General features: G+C 34.9%; 2 protein-coding genes across 2 annotated transcripts in view; one reads left to right on the top strand and one right to left on the bottom strand.

The window, feature by feature from the left end:
• LOC129743178 (lipase 1-like) overlaps positions 1 to 9,614 on the top strand; it is a 17,818-nt gene extending 8,204 nt beyond the window's left edge. The window contains exons 2-3 of the mRNA XM_055735152.1: positions 8,366 to 9,067; positions 9,166 to 9,614. Of these exons, the coding sequence (XP_055591127.1) occupies positions 8,366 to 9,067; positions 9,166 to 9,567 (1,104 nt within the window). The 3' untranslated portion in view covers positions 9,568 to 9,614. The remainder of the gene's footprint in view (positions 1 to 8,365; positions 9,068 to 9,165) is intronic.
• Positions 9,569 to 21,313, bottom strand: LOC129743171 (lipase 3-like). Its single transcript, XM_055735146.1, has 3 exons — positions 21,035 to 21,313; positions 20,266 to 20,976; positions 9,569 to 10,340 (listed from the first exon to the last, which is right to left on the bottom strand). The coding sequence occupies exons 1-3, from the start codon at positions 21,230 to 21,232 to the stop codon at positions 9,954 to 9,956; spliced, it is 1,296 nt and encodes a 431-aa protein (XP_055591121.1). The 5' UTR covers positions 21,233 to 21,313; the 3' UTR covers positions 9,569 to 9,953.

The following is a 21,313-nucleotide window of genomic DNA, read 5'->3' as shown; positions in this document are numbered from 1 at the left end:
ATACTATTCAAAGTTTAGCAGTATTCCCGGTTCAAAAATTTCGAATAGGTTCCAACGAATGGATTCGGACAATTCTAGTGAAAAACGAATAACCTAGCCTTTGATGTTGAATCATGAAAATCGAAGAATTTTATTTTTTTATCATTTGAATTAAATGTCAACAAATAAGACATGTAGGTATACATTAATGCTTTTTAGTATAACTCAAAATAAGTTTCAGTCAATATACAGATCGTATACGAAATCTGTCACAATAAAAAAAATCTGTCTGTTGAGATCTACAAAGGCAAAATCACACATTTCTGTGAACTTATATAGAGATTTTTGTAATTAATCTGGCTATTATATGGTTTTCACAGTTCTTGAATGTCATTTCATTGTTGGGCATTAAACGTACTCGTTGTCGTTTCAATTCTAAATTGTTTTGTAATTTAAGAAAATATGAATTTTAAAATGAAACTACCGCCCTCCTGAGCCCTTCCAACGCCCTACAAATTTGAAAGTTGCACTTACCGCTCCTCTAGAAGTTCTCAACGCCCTCAAAGGACCACTTTAAAAACCACTAATATAAAGGGTGTCCACGATGAAATTGCAATACACAAAATTGATTCGCAAAATTCGGGTTTTCATCCGATTGCCACAAAATTTTCAGGGATTGAAAAATAACTATTAAACTTCATTTTTAAATTTTACTCGTATCGTCAACTGGGGCAACATGCAACATTTTTCAACTTCAATGGCTTCTAAAATCTTAATGCCTACAGATAATCATTCCTCTTGTACATTAAAAGTTCTAAGGTTGAAGGGATACCAAATTGACGTAGTCTGAAAAATTATTGGTTTTACCAGTTATTTTTAAATTTACAAAAACATGCGATTTGCACCCTACTAAGAAAAACGGGTAAGTTGCAAAAAACTCTGTAATTAATGAAAAAATCAAATGAAAACGTTTGAAAATTTATAGTTTTTGATACATTTGTGATGTCATAACGCATAAAGCATCAATTGAAGAAATTTTTGGTTTTGTTCGAATTAAATTTTTTCTGTCAAAAATGTTTTTAAGAAAATAGTGTTAATTTTAAAGTTTCAAAATATCTGTTTTATCGAAGACCCACAACGAATAGCTTTCGGAAGTCAATGATTTGATTTCTTATAAAGTTTAACTTTTTTACTGTGCATAGATAGGTATGTATAGTTTTAGAGTTATTTTCATGCTCATTCTATGTTAATTTTTGGATATTTGAAAAACGACCTTATTTTATGAAAGAGCCTATACAGAACAAATTTCATTTGATTTTAAGTCCAGAAATATTGAGAAATGTTTATAATTTTTGCCCCTAAATGTATGCAGCAACATTGTCCATCTTTTACCTACCGTCAAACGGGGCATCATTCAAAAGCATGCAGATGCAACATTTGTATTCCACTACACTCATTCAATTTTTATTTCAATATACTGTTATAAAACTATCATCGAATGATAACAAATTGATGATGACATAGTTTTTAACATCGTGAAGGAGTTTTTTTTTAAAATGTTTGATTCTCATAAAAAATTTAAAATATCGAGCAATAGATGTACAAATTTTTACATTCCTCGATGCCATAAAAAATTTTACCTAGTATGACGGATTGGCTTAATAATATCACCTACAAACTTTATACTGCTTTCATTATCCTATACCAACATTGTTGGTGTATAAATATTTTTCGGACAATCTCCAAATTTTTTAAATAGATTTTTATATAATTCAGTTAGCTGTCTGGGGCAAAATGCAACAAAATGCAAATCAGAACTAAATCTCATAAATCGTGTTTCCATATGCTGGAATATGATTGTTTTGCATTTTGCGTTTCTTAACATTCAAATTTCATCCATCTCAAGATTTATTTACATGATTTAAGATAGTAGATTTTTTTGTAGTATTTTTTTACCCCTGCATGTATGCAGTATCGTTACGTTTAGGAAAAAAAAATATAAAAATTAGTTTCGACAGAACCAGAAATTGCAGCAATTGGCGTTTTTATGTGTAATGGCTTTTATGGCATCAAAAATTTATCAAAAACTATACAATAACATTCGTTTTCATTAGATTTTTCACTAAAATAAAAGTTTGTTGCAAGTTACTCTTTAAATACAGTGAGCGAAATAAGAATGGCACCACTATGTGTTTTGCTTGTTAAAATATGAATGATTGAAAATTACCAAAATTTTCTTCCACAGTTTGTTTAGAATTGCTTAACGGATAAATCGAGCATAAGTTTTCTTTTTTTGGACGTAGCAATTGGCGTTGAGGACCAAAAATGTGAAAAGGGGTGCGAAATAAGAATAGCACCACTTGAGTTTTTCAACAAAAACAAAATTATTTTTAAAAATGTACTGTGAAAAAGTGAATAATAATGCTTCTACGAATTATTTGAATAGATAACTGCATTTTAAGGAGTTTTCCAGAATTCCAAAGGTTTTAAAAGGGGGTTTTAAGATATGCTCCTCTAGCGTTAAGGAATTTGATATTTGAGCTGTAATTCTTTACCAAACTACTTACTTTTTTCATTCAAATGACGTGAAATGATGAAACAAACATTCGGGATTAGTTTTGAATTAGGAAAAGAATAGGTTGGAAATCAAAAACTTTGATTTTGTTCAGTAAACCACACTTTTACCAGTTTCAAGTCGTAGATGGCAGCACTATCTTGCAGTTAAATCTAAATTTAGTCTCAATATTGATTTTCCAAGTTTATTTAGGCCCATATTCATCATTTTGAGGTATTTTCTCATCACAGTTTTGAGGAAGTTCACGCTGCAGAAAGCTTTTCCGAAATCGCAAAATAATCACCAGCACAAAAATGTACAACCGCCAAAATTTCTGCTCATCTCAACTTCCGATTCAACTGCAAATCATACTAATAATACTGCTAGCAGTCTGGTCCATCAAGCTCCATCGCAAAGTATAACTTTATTCTGATAATCGGTTAAAAAAACTCACTTTTAGTGACCTTGATGCAATTCTATTATTTTTTTTTTGGATTTAGTGATCTTAGAATTTCCAAAGCGTTCACACGGTAGGGGAAAACTGAACAAAATTGAAAGTTCACGACGATTCAGGGATCACATTTACATCTTATCAAAAAGAAATAATATGTTAAAAACTCGATTTTGGTTATATTTTTATGAAAATCTTAAACAGCCAGAAAACAAGCCGCGGGGTAGAACGCCAAAACTAGTGGACAGAACGCACCATACCGAATGGGTGGAGAGAAATGGACTATGATTATACGGAATATAGTAATTGAAACATCATATTTTTTATTACATGTTCATCGTATTTTGGTAAACTAACCATACTTTGGCAAAAAATTATTTATTATTGCTTAATTAAACGAAAATTTTGCTTTTCAAAATTCACTTTTTTATATCCTTATAGGTAAAACGCGTTCAGGTAGGCAACGAATTTATATTTCTTGACTGATATCGCGGCAAACATGGCGGACGATAATTTTTTCGAGTCAAATATTGGTGCACCTTTTTAACTCAAACTAAGACGAAATTTGTTATGATTATGCATTCTTATCGTAATTTGGGAGTCAGCAAATAAAAAGAAAGACATTTTATTTTGACATTTGGTTTTTCTCAAAAGTTAACAGCATTCAAAATTTGAGCCTAAAACACGTGGTTTTGCGAGCGTTCTGCCCCTATTTTGGTATGAATAATTTTAGTTAAAATTTGTGGGAAGTTAGTGAAATATGATAAAATATTTATATTCATTCGAAAGTGCACACGAGTGCTATAACGAAAAGCTGCAGTTGGATCAGATAGCACAGAATGGTTTACCATAAAACCTTATATGTTAACAATAAAAAATAACAAATTTTAAGTCGAATCCATTAATCCTTCTGTTTTAACGAATTAAAGTAGTTTTTGTGAACTTTTCAACTAAAAAATGATGAAAAATCTCGTTTGCTACATTAGAAATGAAGAAAAACACCAATTGGAGCCAAAGATTAGTGTATTTTTGAGAAAGAATTTCATGGGCCCCCCATGCAGTTTTCCCCTACATGTTTTTATTTCTTGACCAAAATCATCCAGCACTCCCTAATTAATCCCGGATATTCAAAAATGGGCAAGATAGTGCTGCCATCTATGACTTAAAACTAGAGAAATAGTGTTTGACTATTAAAAAACATTAGTATTTTTGAATTCCAACCTGCTTTTTGGATTCAAACTCAGCCTCAAATCTATGTTTCATCATTTTGCATGTTAATGAATGTTAATGAATAAATCAAGCAGTTTGATTGAGTTTTATAGCTCAAATATCAAATTCCTAAACGCTAGAGGAGCATCTCTTTAAACTCCCTTTTAAAACTTTTGAAAACCTTTAAAATTCTAGAAAACTCCTTAAAATGCAGTTATCTGTTCAAATAATTCGTAGAATCATTATTATTCACTTTTACACAGTAAACTTCTAGAAATAACCTTGTTTCCGTTGAAAAACACTACTTTTAATATTTCGCACTCTGTTTTCATATTTTTGGTCCTCAATGCCAATTGCTACGTCCAAAAAAAGTAAACTTATGCTTGATTTATCCATTAAAAAATTCAAAACAAATTGTAGAAGAAAATTTAGGAGATTTTCAATCATTCATATTTTAACAAGCAAAACACATAGTGGTACTATTCTTATTCGCTCACTGTATTAACAGCTACGTCTGAACAACTCACAAAAAAAAATCAACATCACTTGCTAGCAAGCGAAGAATGGGTGTGCGTGTGTTTCTATGTATTCCCTCCAGTACAGGCCTCAGTAAATCGTCACTTGCTTACATTAATTTTTATGATTTCAGCGAATAAAATTTTGGAAGTATTTTTTACCCCTAAATGTATGCAGCACCCTTAGGTTTTTTCTTCAAGAACATTTTTGATAGAAACAATGTAAAATTTTATTCGAACAAAAGCAGAAATTACTGCAATAGGGTGATTTGCCAATCGTTGCACAGCTAAGCACATGATTTTGGTGTTTATGCTGTGTTTTAGTCATTTCAACAAATTCACTCGATTTTTTTTGTCGATGCACACATACAGGTTTGGTCAACTAGATCCAAAAGTTCAAGTGTTTGAAAAAAGTGACATAAAAATTTAAAAAATCATTTAAAACAGCTTGTCTGTGCCCAATAGTTGCACAGGCAAATTTTGTGTCGTGCATAATGTTGTCCGATTTTTTCCAATGATTGCACATTTTAAAAATCAGTCACGATGAGGTCGAATAGGCTGATATTTGTTACGGAAGCTTATTATGAGAACTTCTCATTCAATTGCCATTTAATTTTTAGACGGTCCTGATGAGGGGAGGAGGGGGTGGGGGTGGGGTGTATTCCATATAAACCGTCCAATGCACTTTCCAATTCCAATTCGGCTTAAAAAAAAACACAAAGCCGCCGGTTTGAGTGTCTGGAATAGCATTTATCACACGTGAAGTTTTCTCAGAATCTCAAATCCACCTCTTAATTTACCCGAAGCTATTTGAGTGGAGTGTTATTTAACCAAATTTGCCCAGTGTTGAGCCTTTTTCTTTATTTGTCCTACTAACATAAAATTTTATGTCTTTCAAATCCCATAGAATGAACTGAAAGGTTCATGCTTAATTTTAAGAGGCTATCAACAGGTGAAGAGATTAGAGAACGTGATCTGTTTTGACCCCTTTTACCCCTATGAAGAAGATGCGATTTTATATAACAAATGTTTTAGGATTCACTTAGAAGTCGATCGATTTTTACATAATGAATCTCAATTTAAAACTTGAAAATGGACACCACCACGCCCAAAGTTTCAGATCGTTTGACAAATTTATGCTCATGATAAACAATTTGTATAAGATTTTTTTTTCGAAAAGTTAATTGATTTAAATATCTTTTTCATATAAGTGGGTTTATTTGTAATTAATGTAACCTCTATAGCATTTCATCAATCTTCAGGAAACAATCACATCACATAGAAATGCTTCCCAAGAGTTTTCCGGCTGAAAAAACCGTTTTGGATCAAAGTTTTCCTCCTGTACAATATTCTGACAATATTAATAACAATATCAAGGGGATCGCTGTTGACATGGAATAATTTCTTTTAGATTTGTCGTCGCGAAATAAGAGAAACAGATTTTTTCAGAACAGCTTTTAGATTCTTTACATAAAATGTTGAGTAAATGGTCGGGATAAAGGATTTCAAAATAAATCTGATGAAAAAGTAGTCTCTCAAAGCCAATGCAGTTGAGTTGACTTTGACACTTTTCAGACAATGCAAATTTCTCGACTTTCATACATACATAAGTTTTTTTCAACGAGTTTAATAATTTCAAAAATTTATTTTTAAGATTTGACGGTATAAAAAATAAACTTATGGATACATAAAGTGTCTTTGAATTATTGAATTATTTATTAAAAATCAGATTGAGTGCAAAAAAATGTCATATCAATAGACAATTCGAGTTGTTTTAGTTGCATGTAGTCAATGAACGTGTTCAATTTTGTATGACAATTTGTATGCAAGAAGAACTTTTCGCATATACAGTAAATGCAAATAAGTTTGAAATGAATTTTGATTAAAATTATTGATTTTGCCCATTCTTAAGACTAATTGTTTGCCAGCATGAGAAGAAGCAAAGTATTTCATGAAAAAAGTTATAACCATTCGAAATAAAAAATCGTAATCCATTGAAAAGTATTGTAAAATTGCAGGATTTGCTTTCTGAAGCTTTCAATAATTTCATGACATGTTTTTGCGAAAGTTTTAAATCATCACACTTATTGGCTATGCAAAGCAGTATAATGCGATTCTTAATTTCCAGCTTTCAAATTAGCTGTCAAAACACTAAAATCAAAAAATATTTACCTATTTTGAATTTTTTGTATGACAACGAACATTTCTGGGGTACAAGTTAGGTTTAGTTTTTGTTCACATGCAATGTATTGCAAGAACCAAGAACTATTTTAAAATACAAAATTATGTTTTTTGAACTTTCAGTACATCTCTGATGGTTTTTGAATGAAAATTTGGATTTTTCCGTACAAGCCTCCTTACTAATTCAAAACACGTCGTTATAAATCAGGACTTAATCAATCGCTTCCAAAATTTGTATTGACATTTTTAGCTGTAAAAAAAAACAAAACAAAGTTATTGGAGGTATACGAATTTATAAATTTTAAATTTCTAAACAAATTTTGCAGCGGAATTATGTACAACAATGGGGCAGGAGGAGATTGAGCGGACCAATTGTTGCACGATCCAGCATATTTTCTGGTTAAGTATGAATCATAATTTTTTTTCGAAATCGTGGTGTTAAAATTGTCCAACAAACGTTTCGTGTAGAAAACTGGTACGAAAAATGTTTATTTCTGACGTAAATCCTTATTTGCCGTAGAAGGAATGTTAAGGTTTTCGTTAACAATTAGCACAAAAACCGCGCGAAAAAAACAAGAAAAAATAAAACTGTCGTAAGATACACACTTACCAGCAGAAAATATCACAAAAGCCTCATTTCATCAGAAAACATTCCGAATTACATGATTCAGTATTATTTTTGAGGAAAAGTCGAAAAACAGCTGAAATATTGACAATTTAAGTCATGCTGTGCAACAATGCGGGTTAGGGGACAACGATTGGCAAATCACCCTAGGTGTTTTTCGCGTTAAGACATTACAAATATATAAAAAACCACAAGTCTCCTAACGTTTTCATTTGATTTTTCATTCACCCTTTTCCTTACTATGGTGAAAACCCCTATGTTTTTGTAAATTTAAGAGTAACTTCCAGTAATTTTTCTGACTATGTCAATTTGATGTTGCATCAACCTTAAAAACTTTTATGTTCAAGCGTTGAAAAGTGTTCCATGATGCTTCAGTTTTCGGTACTCTTTTTGGCGTTACGGAATGTTAACTCTAGGTTAGCTATCTCCTCGTGGCACAGGATAATTATTGCTTTTTGACAGTTAAAGTGTCATTTTGAGACGTTTTCCTATAATTCAGATGATCATGGTCCCGAGCGGGATAAATGCAACCTATGTGTGCAAGGAAAATTTGCCAAATTTTGTATACAGCGTTGGAATCACAATCAACACACGACGTATTACAGGACACGACACTTAACGTTCTTACAAAACGTTTTGTAAGAACGTTAAGTGTCGTGTCCTGTAATGCGTCGTGTGTTAATTGTGTAATTAAGTTCTAACGTTGGCACAATCCCGTTTAATATGAGCGTTGGAATCCTCGTTACCAAAGGGATTAAAATTAATTAAGTTTACAATATTTAAAGGTGTCCAGATTTGCTCACGAGAAACCATAAAACCCTTATTAACATTTCCCTTCTTGCATCCCACAGCCTCAACTGATCCGCAAATATGGCTACCAAGTGCAGGAACACCAGGTCGAAACACCGGACGGGTATCTACTGGGAATGTACCGAATCATTCCCAGGCGACCCTCCCGGAAGCATCCGGTGTTTATGATGCATTCCCTGTTCAGCAGCTGTTCCGATTGGGTCCTGATAGGAAGGCAGCACGGGCTGGCCTATCTTCTGTCCAATCTGGGCTACGACGTTTGGATGGGAAATGCCCGGGGCACCCGGTACTCCCGGAAGCACAAACTACTGTCGACCAAGAACCCCACCTTTTGGGACTTCAGCTTCCACGAGATCGGTTTCTACGATGTTACTTCGCTGATCGACTATGTCCTGGATCAAACGGCGGCATCCAAGCTTCACTACGTTGGATTTTCCCAAGGAGCCATGACGGCATTTGTGGCGCTGAGCAGCCGACCGGAGTACAACGACAAGATCATCCAGCTCCATGCCCTTTCTCCGGCAGTTTATATGTACCGCAGTTTAAGTTCCTTCCTGCGGCTGCTTTCGGTGAGCTATCGGCAGCTGGCGCAGGTTTTTATCAAAGCGGGTCAATACGAAATAATACCCAACTTCGAGCAGCAGTACTTCCTGTTCCGTTGGCTGTGTCCAGCGCCAGCCCAAACACTGTGCCGTTCCGTGATCTACGATATTGTTGGTGCCAACCCGGATCAGCTAGACGTGGTGAGTTTTTGACGGACGAAGAGCTCTTGAGAGTGGCTCCAGAGAGTAGATCTCCCCGTTTGCTACACACAACTAATGTTTCAACTTTCCTCAAACAGAGAATGCTGCGCATATTCTTCGGACACTTCCCGGCCGGAGCCTCCTTGAAGCAGGTTGGCCACTACGCCCAGATCATCCGGGATGGGCTGTTCCGGCAGGTGGACTACGAAGATCCGGTGCTGAACCGAGCGGCGTACGGAGGCTATGGGGAAGTGCCTCGCTACAACCTATCGCAGGTGACGGCCCCTGTCCGGACCTACTTCGGATACAACGACAACACGGTGAACTATCTGAACGTGCTGCAGTTGGAGCAGGAAGTGCCGAACGTGATCGGAAGCTACCCGGTGCCGGATAAACGATTCAGCCATATCGATTTCATCCTGGCCAATTCAGTGCGGGAGGTACTTTATGAGGAGATTGTCCGAAACATTGAAGGTTCCGATGGACGGAACTACCATTAGATGGAAAAATGTTTTAACTGTCGAGGCAAACGTTAACTGATCTAGGACACGAGGATTTTTAGCTTTTAATGTAAATATTTGTACAAATATGGTTATTAAATTATTGTTGCAAAAAAAGGTGAAGTCTCTCCTATACAATAACACAAACACTAGAACTTCAAATTCTTTATCTATACATACTTAACACATTATAACCTTATGTTATCATAGATCATAATGGATAGATTTCGGAATGGGATCAACTATCCGATGGAGATCTTAACATCCTTCTACGAACAATCAACGTTTAATTACATTCTATGAAATCATTGCGTATGTTGATTCAATAATCAATCTAGATGAAAACAGCGTTGAGAATCAATTAATCAATTCTCACGAACGATTATCTAAACTCGATTGTATCGTTCCATCACCGGCAGCATCTTATCGTACACCTGTTGCCGGGCATTTTTTGCCATCAGAAAGTCCAGGTGATTGAACTTTTTGTCCACGATCGGGGCTGCCTCCAGCAGATTGGGCAGCATCCGGGAAAACTCCTCCACATCCCGCGGATGTACCATCCAATCGTTCAACCCATAGAAAATCTGGACCGGTGCCTTCGAGTTGGAAAAATTGTACTGGGGAGCTTTCCAGTTGCTGTACGTTTGCAGGTTGCCCTTCTTGCCGTAGTCGAATTGTCGGAACAGGCCACTTCGAACCAACTGGACGAAATGCGTCAGCTGTTTGGTGGATGCGCCAGCTGGAGCGTGTCCCATGTAGGCAAGGGCCAATTGCTGGAAACAATAACAGAGAAATTAGAGTTTATTTAAAAATAACCTTCAGTAATGACACATCTAAAAAAGATAAACGATGTCTAAAATGAAAGGATCTGAATCACTCAACAAAGAGCAACCAAAAATGCCAAAAATGCCAAAAATGCCTAAAATGACAAAAATGGCAAAAATAACAATCATTATAAAGGAAAAAAAAATAAAAATGACAAAAATTAAAAAAACGATAAAAACGACAAAAATTACAAAAATACAAAAATTACAAAAATTAAAAAAAATAACAATAATTACAAAAATTACAAAAATAACAAAAATGACAAAAATTACAAAAATTACAAAAATTACAAAAATTACAAAAATTACAAAAATTACAAAAATTACAAAAATTACAAAAAATACAAAAATTACAAAAATTACAAAAAATTACAAAAATTACAAAAAATGACAAATTTTCTGTAATGACAAAAATGACAAAAATGACAAAAATGACAAAAATGACAAAAATGACAAAAATGACAAAAATGACAAAAATGACAAAAATGACAAAAATGACAAAAATGACAAAAATGACAAAAATGACAAAAATGACAAAAATGACAAAAATGACAAAAATGACAAAAATGACAAAAATGACAAAAATGACAAAAATGACAAAAATGACAAAAGTGACAAAAATGACAAAAATGACAAAAATGACGAAAATGACGAAAATGACAAAAATGACAAAAATGACAAAAATGACAAAAATGACAAAAATGACAAAAATGACAAAAATGACAAAAATGACAAAAATGACAAAAATGACAAAAATGACAAAAATGACAAAAATGACAAAAATGACAAAAATGACAAAAGTGACAAAAATGACAAAAATGACAAAAATGACGAAAATGACGAAAATGACAAAAATGACAAAAATGACAAAAATGACAAAAATGACAAAAATGACAAAAATGACAAAAATGACAAAAATGACAAAAATGACAAAAATGACAAAAATGACAAAAATGACAAAAATGACAAAAATGACAAAAATGACAAAAATGACAAAAATGACAAAAATGACAAAAATGACAAAAATGACAAAAATGACAAAAATGACAAAAATGACAAAAATGACAAAAATGACAAAAATGACGAAAATGACAAAAATGACAAAAATGACAAAAATGACAAAAATGACAAAAATGACAAAAATGACAAAAATGACAAAAATGACAAAAATGACAAAAATGACAAAAATGACAAAAATGACAAAAATGACAAAAATGACAAAAATGACAAAAATGACAAAAATGACAAAAATGACAAAAATGACAAAAATGACAAAAATGACAAAAATGACAAAAAATAACAAAAAATGACAAAAAATGACAAAAATCACAAAAAGCAAAATCCATGATATTTTCAACGAAATCCGGCATCCCTAATTTTGTATCAAATTTCTGGGCAAGTGTGGGTAATCCGGGCAACCTGGGAAGCTTCTTCTAAATGATTTAGGTGAAAAAAGAAAGACAATTGATTTAAACTGCTAAAAATTCGAAACATACTAAACATTCTATGGCGCACATTTCTTGGGGTCAATCGAAAATGGGCATAACAGTTTCTATGATCCTCTATGGATAATGTAAAATGGTAGAAAAATTTTTCTCAAGTTAATCCCAGAAGATCTTCGCTTTCAGCTTTCGCTGAAAACCACAAAATTAAAACTAATGAGATTCGATTTCCCCCCTGGAGGTAGGCACCATTTTAACAATTCTTCGCAGTCATGGAAAAAGTCGCGTTGAAGTTCAATCATATTGCTATACGTGGTTAAAGTGTTCTGCTAAAAAAGTCAAAAATAGCTATCAAGGATGGAAAAAATCACTCGCCATCTCGAACGCCAATGATAGTCATCATGTTAAGTGAACATTATATTCAGTGTAGTTTTGTGAACCTCCCGTTGCCGTTCCCAAAATTTACGTTCAAGTTTATTTAATGTCTATTTGTTATCATTCCTTTGGTCACAAGTGTCGACCGATATTGATGTTGATAGATCATTTTGTAGGTAATTTATTCTAGTTTCATAATATGGATTAAAAATCTTGGTTTATGTGATGCAGTGAATTACCTGTGGTCGGCTACAAATGGAAAAATTTCTCGAAAACAATTACTTTTTGAAATGCTCATAACTTCTGATAATTTTGTTGTATTGAGCTTGATCTGCAGTATTTAAAATGTTTAAGAATGAATCTATCCACACATATAAAAATGTGAAGGTTTAATGGAAGTTTTGACCTCTAACCGGAAACTTTTAATAAAAAAATAAAGCATTCATTTTTGGCTTAGCATCGCTGTTTCTCAGTTATAACCGAACCGCCTTTTAAAAATACAATGTTAAATTATTTCTGTAAATTTGATTATCATTTTCATAGAACATACCGTAAAACGGAGTAATATTGATCACCGGGGTAACTTTGATCAACATGATTTTTTTGCACATAATCATCAATAACTAAGTCTAAAGTTAAAATATTCAATATCTTTTTATTACGTTTAAAAACCTACATATTGAGTTTCAAATTGGGAAAAACTTGGTTTGTTTTTGAAAATTTCAAACGTAAGTGAAAATGTTATTTCAAAAACATGAAATATTTATCTCTTCCTGATGAAATCAAAAAGTTTGGAAGTAGCAGGTTGATTTATATGACAGTTCAACTTTTTTCCTCAATAAATTTATAGTTTTGGTGTAGTTTTTGTTGAATTTTGAGGTAAATTTTTGATATTTAAAAAACAGGGACGTTTTCCAAGAGTAAGCCAGTCTAGGACAAAAGACTAGAAATCCTATCAAATGGAAAAGTTTGAAGTAAAAAATTTAAGGGGAATAGTGCGAGGGCCTAAAGAATTGAATGAAGGCAAAATTTCATTTTTTGTTGTTGTTAAAATGTTGAAAGGTACATACATATGTTAAAAAATGTAGCCCCTTAGCTTATGCAGCATCATGGTCCATCTTTCGATTTTGATTGTTGTTCGACCTTAACACACGAACTGCCTTAGTTTATCAATTACTAGCGTTTGTAAATATTATGAAGATGTTTTGTATCAAGAAGATCACGAAAACTCGTTAAAATCTTCAAAATAAAGACTGCTCAATGTTACCCCAAAGCATCAAATTCTAAAGCGATTTTTTAATCAAATTTAAAGTAGTTTAATAAATTTCTGCAACCATGTTTTACGTTCATAGGAGTTCAGTACTGGATTTTAAAATAATCGAGAAATATTGAAAAAAGTTATCAATCTTACCCCGTGTTACGGTATTCGGTTTCTTAAAAATCTATGTTTCTAAGTATATTGGATTGAAACTATAAAGTTTTTTACGGATGCTTCGGGTCCTATTGACCCGAACTAGTGAATCATTTCAAGAATTTATTCCAACATTTTTTTAGTTCGCAACTGCATTTCTGTTAATCTCATTTGATCTCAATACTTTGTATGTATTTGACCAAATTCAAATATATTTGTTAAAATTATAAGACTTAAAGTCTTAAAGTTGGAACATTTAGAAACATCAGCACTTTTATAATTCAACTCGATTATCTCAGGGTGGAGTGGTGATTTTCAAAATTAAGTTGCACTTGAATCCTTATTTCATACTTATCAAAACACATTAGTTGAATTATGTGCATAAAAATTGCAGAGTATTAAAATTAAATGATAATGCTAAGAAATTTATCGAACAAAAGTTTGGACACCCGTTAGTATGGTGTTTTTGCCAAAAGTTTGGGTTCAATTTTCTAAAGTATGCTTTATTATTTCGTCCGTATCTCACAACAACGTACGTATGTTTATCTGGAAGCTGATTTGAAGCTTATGAGTTGAATTTGCTTCGTGGACTTTAAGTTAAAATATTTTTCAAACTCACTTCATTCAACCGTTAGGCAAATACATGCAAACTTGTTTCGACCAAAACTTTGTTATCTCACAATTTATTGCAAATCTGTTGGGTTTAATTGAAAGATCATACATTGCACTTCATTTGAAAGGCAACCTAAAAAAAATTATAGATAATTATCACCAGAACTTCAACAAAAGGAAGAAGATTAATTATACCAAAATATAAAATTTTGAATATTTTTTAGATTTACAGTACCAAGTACCATCTCAAAAGCAAATGCAATGGATTGAAAATTTTCAAAAAAAAGATCAAACCTCAGCTAATGAAGTATGTCTGTAAATCTGATAAATATTTTTATTAAATACCAAAAAAGCAAGTAAAACTCATAAGCTTCCAAATCAGCTTCCCAGATAAACAGCACGTTTTTTGGTAACAAAGATACGCATGAAACTAAATTGCATGTTTGAGAAGACTGATACCAAATTTTTGGTCGATATCTTAAGTAACTACAGTAAGGTTTTTTTTTACACTGATATACGTACCGCGTAAAAAAAAACCGTGTAAAAAAAACCGTGTTAATTCCCGAAAACCGTGTAAAAAAAGACCATTCGAATTCTGCAGCTTTGAAGTTCTGACACTTAAGACCTGAGACCTGAGACCTGTGACTTGAGACATAAGACCTGGACTTGAAAATGTAGACTAGAGACATGAGACCTGAGACTTTAGACATGACACCTGAGACCTAAGTCCAGGGACCTGAGACCTGAGACATGAAACCTGAGACTTGAAGAATGAGACCAAAGACATGGTACATTAGACCTGAGACCTGAGACTAGAAAACTAAGACATAAAACACGAGACCTGAGACCTGAGACATGGGACATGAGACCTGAGACATGAGACTTGAGACTTAAGACATGACACCTGAGACCTGAGACCTGAGACATGAGACATGAGACAAGAGGCATTAGACATGAGATATGAGACCTGAGACCTGAAACATGAGACATGAGACATAAGACATGAGACCTGAGGTATGAGACAAGAGCCATGAAAGATTAGACCTGAGACATTTCGTCACCTACAAGTCAAACCCGACTTGTAGGTGACGAAAAACAGTGTCGCGAAATCGCTAGTCCAAGCTACTAGTGTTAGTACCGCGGAAAATTAGTTAAGCTCCAATTTCAACTTTCGACCAGTCAAGTGAAAGGGTTTGACTTGTAGTTGACGAAATACATTGCCGCGACTTCGCTAGTACAAGCTACTAGTGTTAGTACCGCGAGAAATTAGTTTAGCTCCGATTTCAACTTTCGACCGGTCAAGTGAAAGGGTTTGACTTGTAGGTAACGAAAAATAGTATCGCGAGTTCGCTAGTACAAGCTACTAGGATTAGTACCGCGAGAAATTAGTTAACCTCCGATTTAGACTTGCGACCCCTCTAGTGAAAGGGTTTAACTTGTAGATGATGAAAAATAGAGTTACGATTTCGCTAGTACAAGCTAGTGTTAGTACCGCGAGAAAATTAGTTAAGCTCCGATTTCAACTTTCGACCCGTCAAGTGAAAGGGATTGACTTCTTGGTAATATTGGTTACAGGGGGTAATCTTGAGAATCCGGGGAATTGAATAGTATTTAAAGTGTATTTTTTATATTTTGTATCACGTTTTGTTTTAATAACTGGCATAATAAATCAAAACGCGCAAGCAGAAGCTGCAGCACCCAGCTGAGAATTGAGTAAAATCATCATTCTAGAGAGCTCTGAGAGCTGTGAGCCCGTGCGTTTTTTGATTGTTTGAAAACTTGAACAAGATGCTACAAATTTTCGAAAATTTTTATCAAACATCGCATTCTTTGAAAAATTTGCAGTTAATGAAAATATAACTTCAATATTTTTATCCATCCAATCATGAATTTTTATGATTTCAGCTAGTAGAATTTGTTACAGTGTTTTTCACCCCTAAATGTTTTTTGAATCGTCATGCTTTTTCTTCAACATTTATGGTTAAAAAAATATAAAATTTAATTCGAACAAAGCCAAACACTACTGCAATTGGTGCATTACGACATTACAAATACATCACAACTGGTGGAACAAATAATTTTTCTGACTACCTCAATTTTATGTGCAATCAACTTTAAAACTTTTCTGTACAAACGGTATGATTATCTTTCATTTGACCGGTCGAAAGTTCAAATCGGAGCTAAACTAATTTCTCGTGGTACTAACACTAGTAGCTTGTACTAGCGAAGTCGCGACATTATTTTTCGTCATCTACACTCAGGCAAATTCTTATTATAATTTTCATAAGATGCATCTTATGAACCGCTTTTTAGAGTGTAAAATAATGTTTCATAAGAGTCTTATGAAATTCTTTCAATTTTCATACGATGTTCTTATGAAAAATAGAAGAAATGGCATTGTGAAAAGATAATGAACACATTCATTCATTGCATCAGTTTTTTTTTCATCATCACAGTACGAAGCAATCGCCAGTTCATAGTTATTATAGTTTTCCTTCAATGTTAAATGTTATTTTTATCTCCGGAATGGTAAGTTTGATTGATTGGTGTGGACGTTTAATATATTAGTAAACTAATATACATTAATTGTTTACTTTTCAGCAAGCTGATCGGCAAAAAAAACGAAAGGACGAAGATTAAGATGCGGCAAAACAAAATTTTGATGGAGCCGTCTGTTGATGCGCTGCTGATGGTGACCATCAATGATTTAATTTTAAACAAATTTGGCAAACAATAAAGTAAAGTAATGCTTTCAGCATGAAATATCTAGAGTTTTTCTTATTAGAAAATGATTCACTGTTTCCATAAGAATCTCTTATGAAAAGCAACAATCTCTTATTGAAGTAGGCGTTCATCTTCAGAATTCATTCGCGTCATAAGACAATCTTATGAATTTCATAAATTTTTCTTATGGCGCCACTTCATAAGAGAATCTTATGGCATACATAATAGTATTTTTCTGAGTGTACAAGTCAAACCCTTTTACTAGAGGGGTCGCAGGTTGAAATCGGAGCTTAACTAATTTCTCGCGGTACTAATCCTAGTAGCTTGTACTAGCGAAGTCACGACACTATTTTTCGTCAACTACAAGTCAAACCCTTTCATTTGACCGATCGAAAGTTGAAATCGGAGCTAAACTAATTTCTCGCGGTACTAACACTAGTAGCTTGTACTAGCGAAGTCGCGACAATGTATTTCGTCATCTACAAGTCAAACCCTTTCATTAGAGGGGTCGCAAGTATAAATCGGAGCTTAACTAGTTTCTCGCGGTACTAACGCTAGTAGCTTGTACTAGCGAAGTCACGACACTATTTTTCGTCAACTACAAGTCAAACCCTTTCATTTGACCGATCGAAAGTTGAAATCGGAGCTAAACTAGTTTCTCGCGGTACTAACGCTAGTAGCTTGTACTAGCGAAGTCGCGACAATATTTTTCGTCATCTACAAGTCAAACCCTTTCACTAGAGGGGTCGAAAGTTGAAATCGAAGCTAAACTAATTTTTCGCGGTACTAACACTAGTAGCTTGTACTAGCGTAGTCGCGACACTATTTTCCATCACCTAAAAGTCAAACCCTTCTACTAGAGGGGTCGCAAGTTGAAATCGGAGCTTAACAAATTTCTTGCGGTACTAATCCTAGTAGCTTGTACTAGCGAAATCACGACACTATTTTTCGTCAACTACAAGTCAAAACCTTTCATTAGAGGGGTCGCATGTAGAAATCGGGGCTAAATTTGTTTCTCGCAGTACTAATTCTAGTAGCTTGTCTCCGGTCGCAGGTCCAAAGTCTCATGTCTCAGGTCTCAGGTCTCATGTTTCATGGCTCTTGTCTCTTGCCTCAGGTCTCATGTCTTATGTCTCATGCCTCATGTCTCATGTCCCATGTCTCAGGTCTAAAGTCTCATGTTTCATGGCTCTTGTCTCATGCCTCAGGTCTCAGGTCTCAGGTCTCATGTCTCATGCTGAGGTCTCAAGTCTAATATCCCTTGTCTCAGCTTCCAGGTCTCAGGTCTAATTTCTAATGTTTCATGTCTCAGGTCTCATGTCTCATGTCTCATGTCTCATGTCTCAGGTCTCAGGTCTCAGGTCTCAGGTCTCAGGTCTCAGGTCTCAGGTCTCAGGTCTCAGGTCTCAAGTCCCAGGTCTCAGGTCTCAGGTCCCAGGTCTTAGGTCTCGAGTATCATGTTCTTAGTCTAAGAGATAAGATTTTCCCAACTTCAAAAAGATTCTAAGTGTTTTCCTTTGAAAAGGACTTATTTTCTCGCAAAAACCGTGTTAATTCGCGAAAACCGTGTAAAAAAAAACCGTGTTAATTCCCGAAAACCGTGTAAAAAAAAGCCGTGTAAAAAAAACCGCGTAAAAAAAAACCGTGTAAAAAAAAACCTAGGTGTATATGATTTATTTGAAACTAGCTGACCCGATGTGCTTTGCTACAACTTCCAAAAATAAATTAAATTTTAGGAAATTATATAAATTTGTTTTTTTTTTCGTTGGCATAATTTTAAATCAAATTTAAACATAATTCAGAAGTAACTACTTTAAACTGAGGGCTTACATAGGAATTTCGTGTAGCACTACAAAGAAGATTTAATCTAATTTTCTGAAACTTGATCTCTAAATTAGTTTTCAAATATCTGTAATTTTTGGCTTGTTTTCATAAGCTTCACATTGATTCTTCAATTATGCCAAAATGAATGTTTTTTGGTATGGATTCCTCACCCCTTTCCTTCTTCCAAGGAGGGGGAGAAGGAAGGGCTCACGAACTACTATATTTAGAAACATTTTTAAGTATCAAAATTTCGTCATATTTCGCTCAATTTGTCTGATATTTTTTTCGAGATTAAAGTGAGGGTCTAAATTGTTCTCAAAGTACTCAGTTTATGCAAGAAAACTTGTATGGAGGCCCTCTTTCCCCTTCCGATCTGCAACTGCTGGAAAGAGGTAGGGATCCGATTTTTTCGGAATCAAAAACTCCATCATATACAATTTGGTTCCATTTGCTTGATAAGTTCTTAAGCAATATAACTTCCTCCTTCCTCCCTTCTCCACACTGCAAGGCAGAATTGAATTGGAGCCCTCCCCACTTCCTATGTATTCTCTGGAAGAAATGTGGTGTTTCAAATAATCATAGAACCATTTCTCGCACCCAAATGGTTTCTCATGTCATATTTGTTTCAATTTGTTAGATAAGTTCTTGGATTATACAAAACAATTGTAAAGGAGCTTAACTCTTCTCTAACTTTATCCCTAATTGAAGAAGAAAGGAGTCTCAAATAAGCATATAACCATTTTTCGTATCCTAACGCCATCCTATGCCAAATTTGGTTCCATTTCCTTGATACCTTTAAAGTTATGCGAAAAATTGTAAAGGAGCCCCCCTCTTTCCTTCCTATCACCCCACAGGAAACATTCCTCATACTCAAATACCCTTCCAACCAAATGTAGTTCCATTTGCTGGATAAGTTACCGAATAATGTAAAAAATTGTATGGGAGATCTTCTCCTCTTTAAATTTTCCCACCGGAAGAACAGAGGTTTCTCAAAACATCATAGAACCACTTCTCGTACCCAAATACCATTTCAAGCTAAATTTGGTTCCGTTTGCTCTAATAGTTCCTCCTTTCCTTTATCCCTACAGCAAGAAGGGACGGATATGACATGACATAATCATGGAACCATTTCTTGTATTAAAATACCCTACCATGCAAAATTTGGTTCCATTAATTTCATTCTCGAGTTACTTAAAAAACTGTAAGCTAGCCTCCTCCCCCTTCCAATCTCTCCATTGGAAGGAGGGAGGGGTTTCAAATATTTCTAGAAACATTCTTCGTACCAAAATACCCTCCCATGTCAAAATTTGTTTGATTTGCTTGATCAGTAGATAAATCCGGGCACGTAAAACGACCTGGCGAGTGTTTTTAGACTCGAATAAAATCTTAAAAGTTTGCTTTAAATTTGAGTCAAATTTTTTTTTTCAAATCTGCATATTTCAATTGAATCAAATGGCGGGATACCTTCAAGCAACATTCAACTCACCTCATCATACATCTCCGGATGCGGTCCGGTGATTAGGGCCACCAGCAGCGAGCAAATGCTATTTTTCTCCTCCTTCGGACAAATTGATCGAGCCACGTAGTAGTTGTTGGGATTGTAGGGTAAAAACTCGTACACCCCCATCGAATCCAGAACGTCCTTAAGGGTATCGGCCACCCTCAACATCAGCCTCAGAATGGGACTTCTGACCTGTTTGAGTATAACGGCCGGAGCGAGGGCCGTCACCAGGACGACCTTATCGTTGTACTCCGGCCGGCTGCAGCTCATGGCGAAGTAGCTGGTCGTTCCCTGGGAATGGCCGATGTACTGCAACTTTTCGGAACTGGTGGCATTCAGGATGTAATCGATCATGGACGGGATATCGTAATATCCCATTTCGTGCCAGCTGAAGTCCCAGTACTCTTTGGACTGCAGCGGCCGATCGGTGTGATCCTTGGAGTATCTGGTTCCGCGCACATTGGCAAGCCACACATCGTACCCGGAATCGGACAGATAGTAGGCAAGGCTGTGGTTCGGTCCACTTACTACGAAATCAGCCGAACTGCCCAGCAGACCATGTACAATCAATACTGGATATTTGGGCGTTTCCGGTTGCTGACGCGGTAATATCCGGAACATTGTCAGGATATACCCATCTTCGGTGGTCACCCGATGGGTTTCCAACTGATAGCCATACTTGGTGATCAACTGCGGCTGCATTCAAACACAAATTAAAACAAGAATATTCGTCAAAAGGATTGGGAAAACTTACAACCGTCAGTTGACCATCGATGTCTTCGATCTGGAACCCTTCAGCGTCCAGCTCAATTTCCAAATCGTTATTGATTACTTTTGGTCCGACGTTATCCCGGAGGTCCCCTGGAGGATCTTCCGGGATATCGTACTGCTTAAGAGAAGATCCGACCACAAAGGTGTAAGCGAAAAAAATCCACCAACAAATCGCACCCATTCTCGAAAGTTTCCAGGAGAACTTTTCAATTCGATCAGGGAGTAAGTGTAAAATTTGTAAGTCGCGATACCGCACGCTGAT

Source organism: Uranotaenia lowii, chromosome 1 (genome assembly GCF_029784155.1).
Source record: "Uranotaenia lowii strain MFRU-FL chromosome 1, ASM2978415v1, whole genome shotgun sequence".
Taxonomy (NCBI): Eukaryota; Metazoa; Arthropoda; class Insecta; order Diptera; family Culicidae; genus Uranotaenia; species Uranotaenia lowii.
The sequence above is the reverse complement of the archived record's forward strand: the minus strand, read 5'-3'. Positions and strand labels throughout refer to the sequence as shown.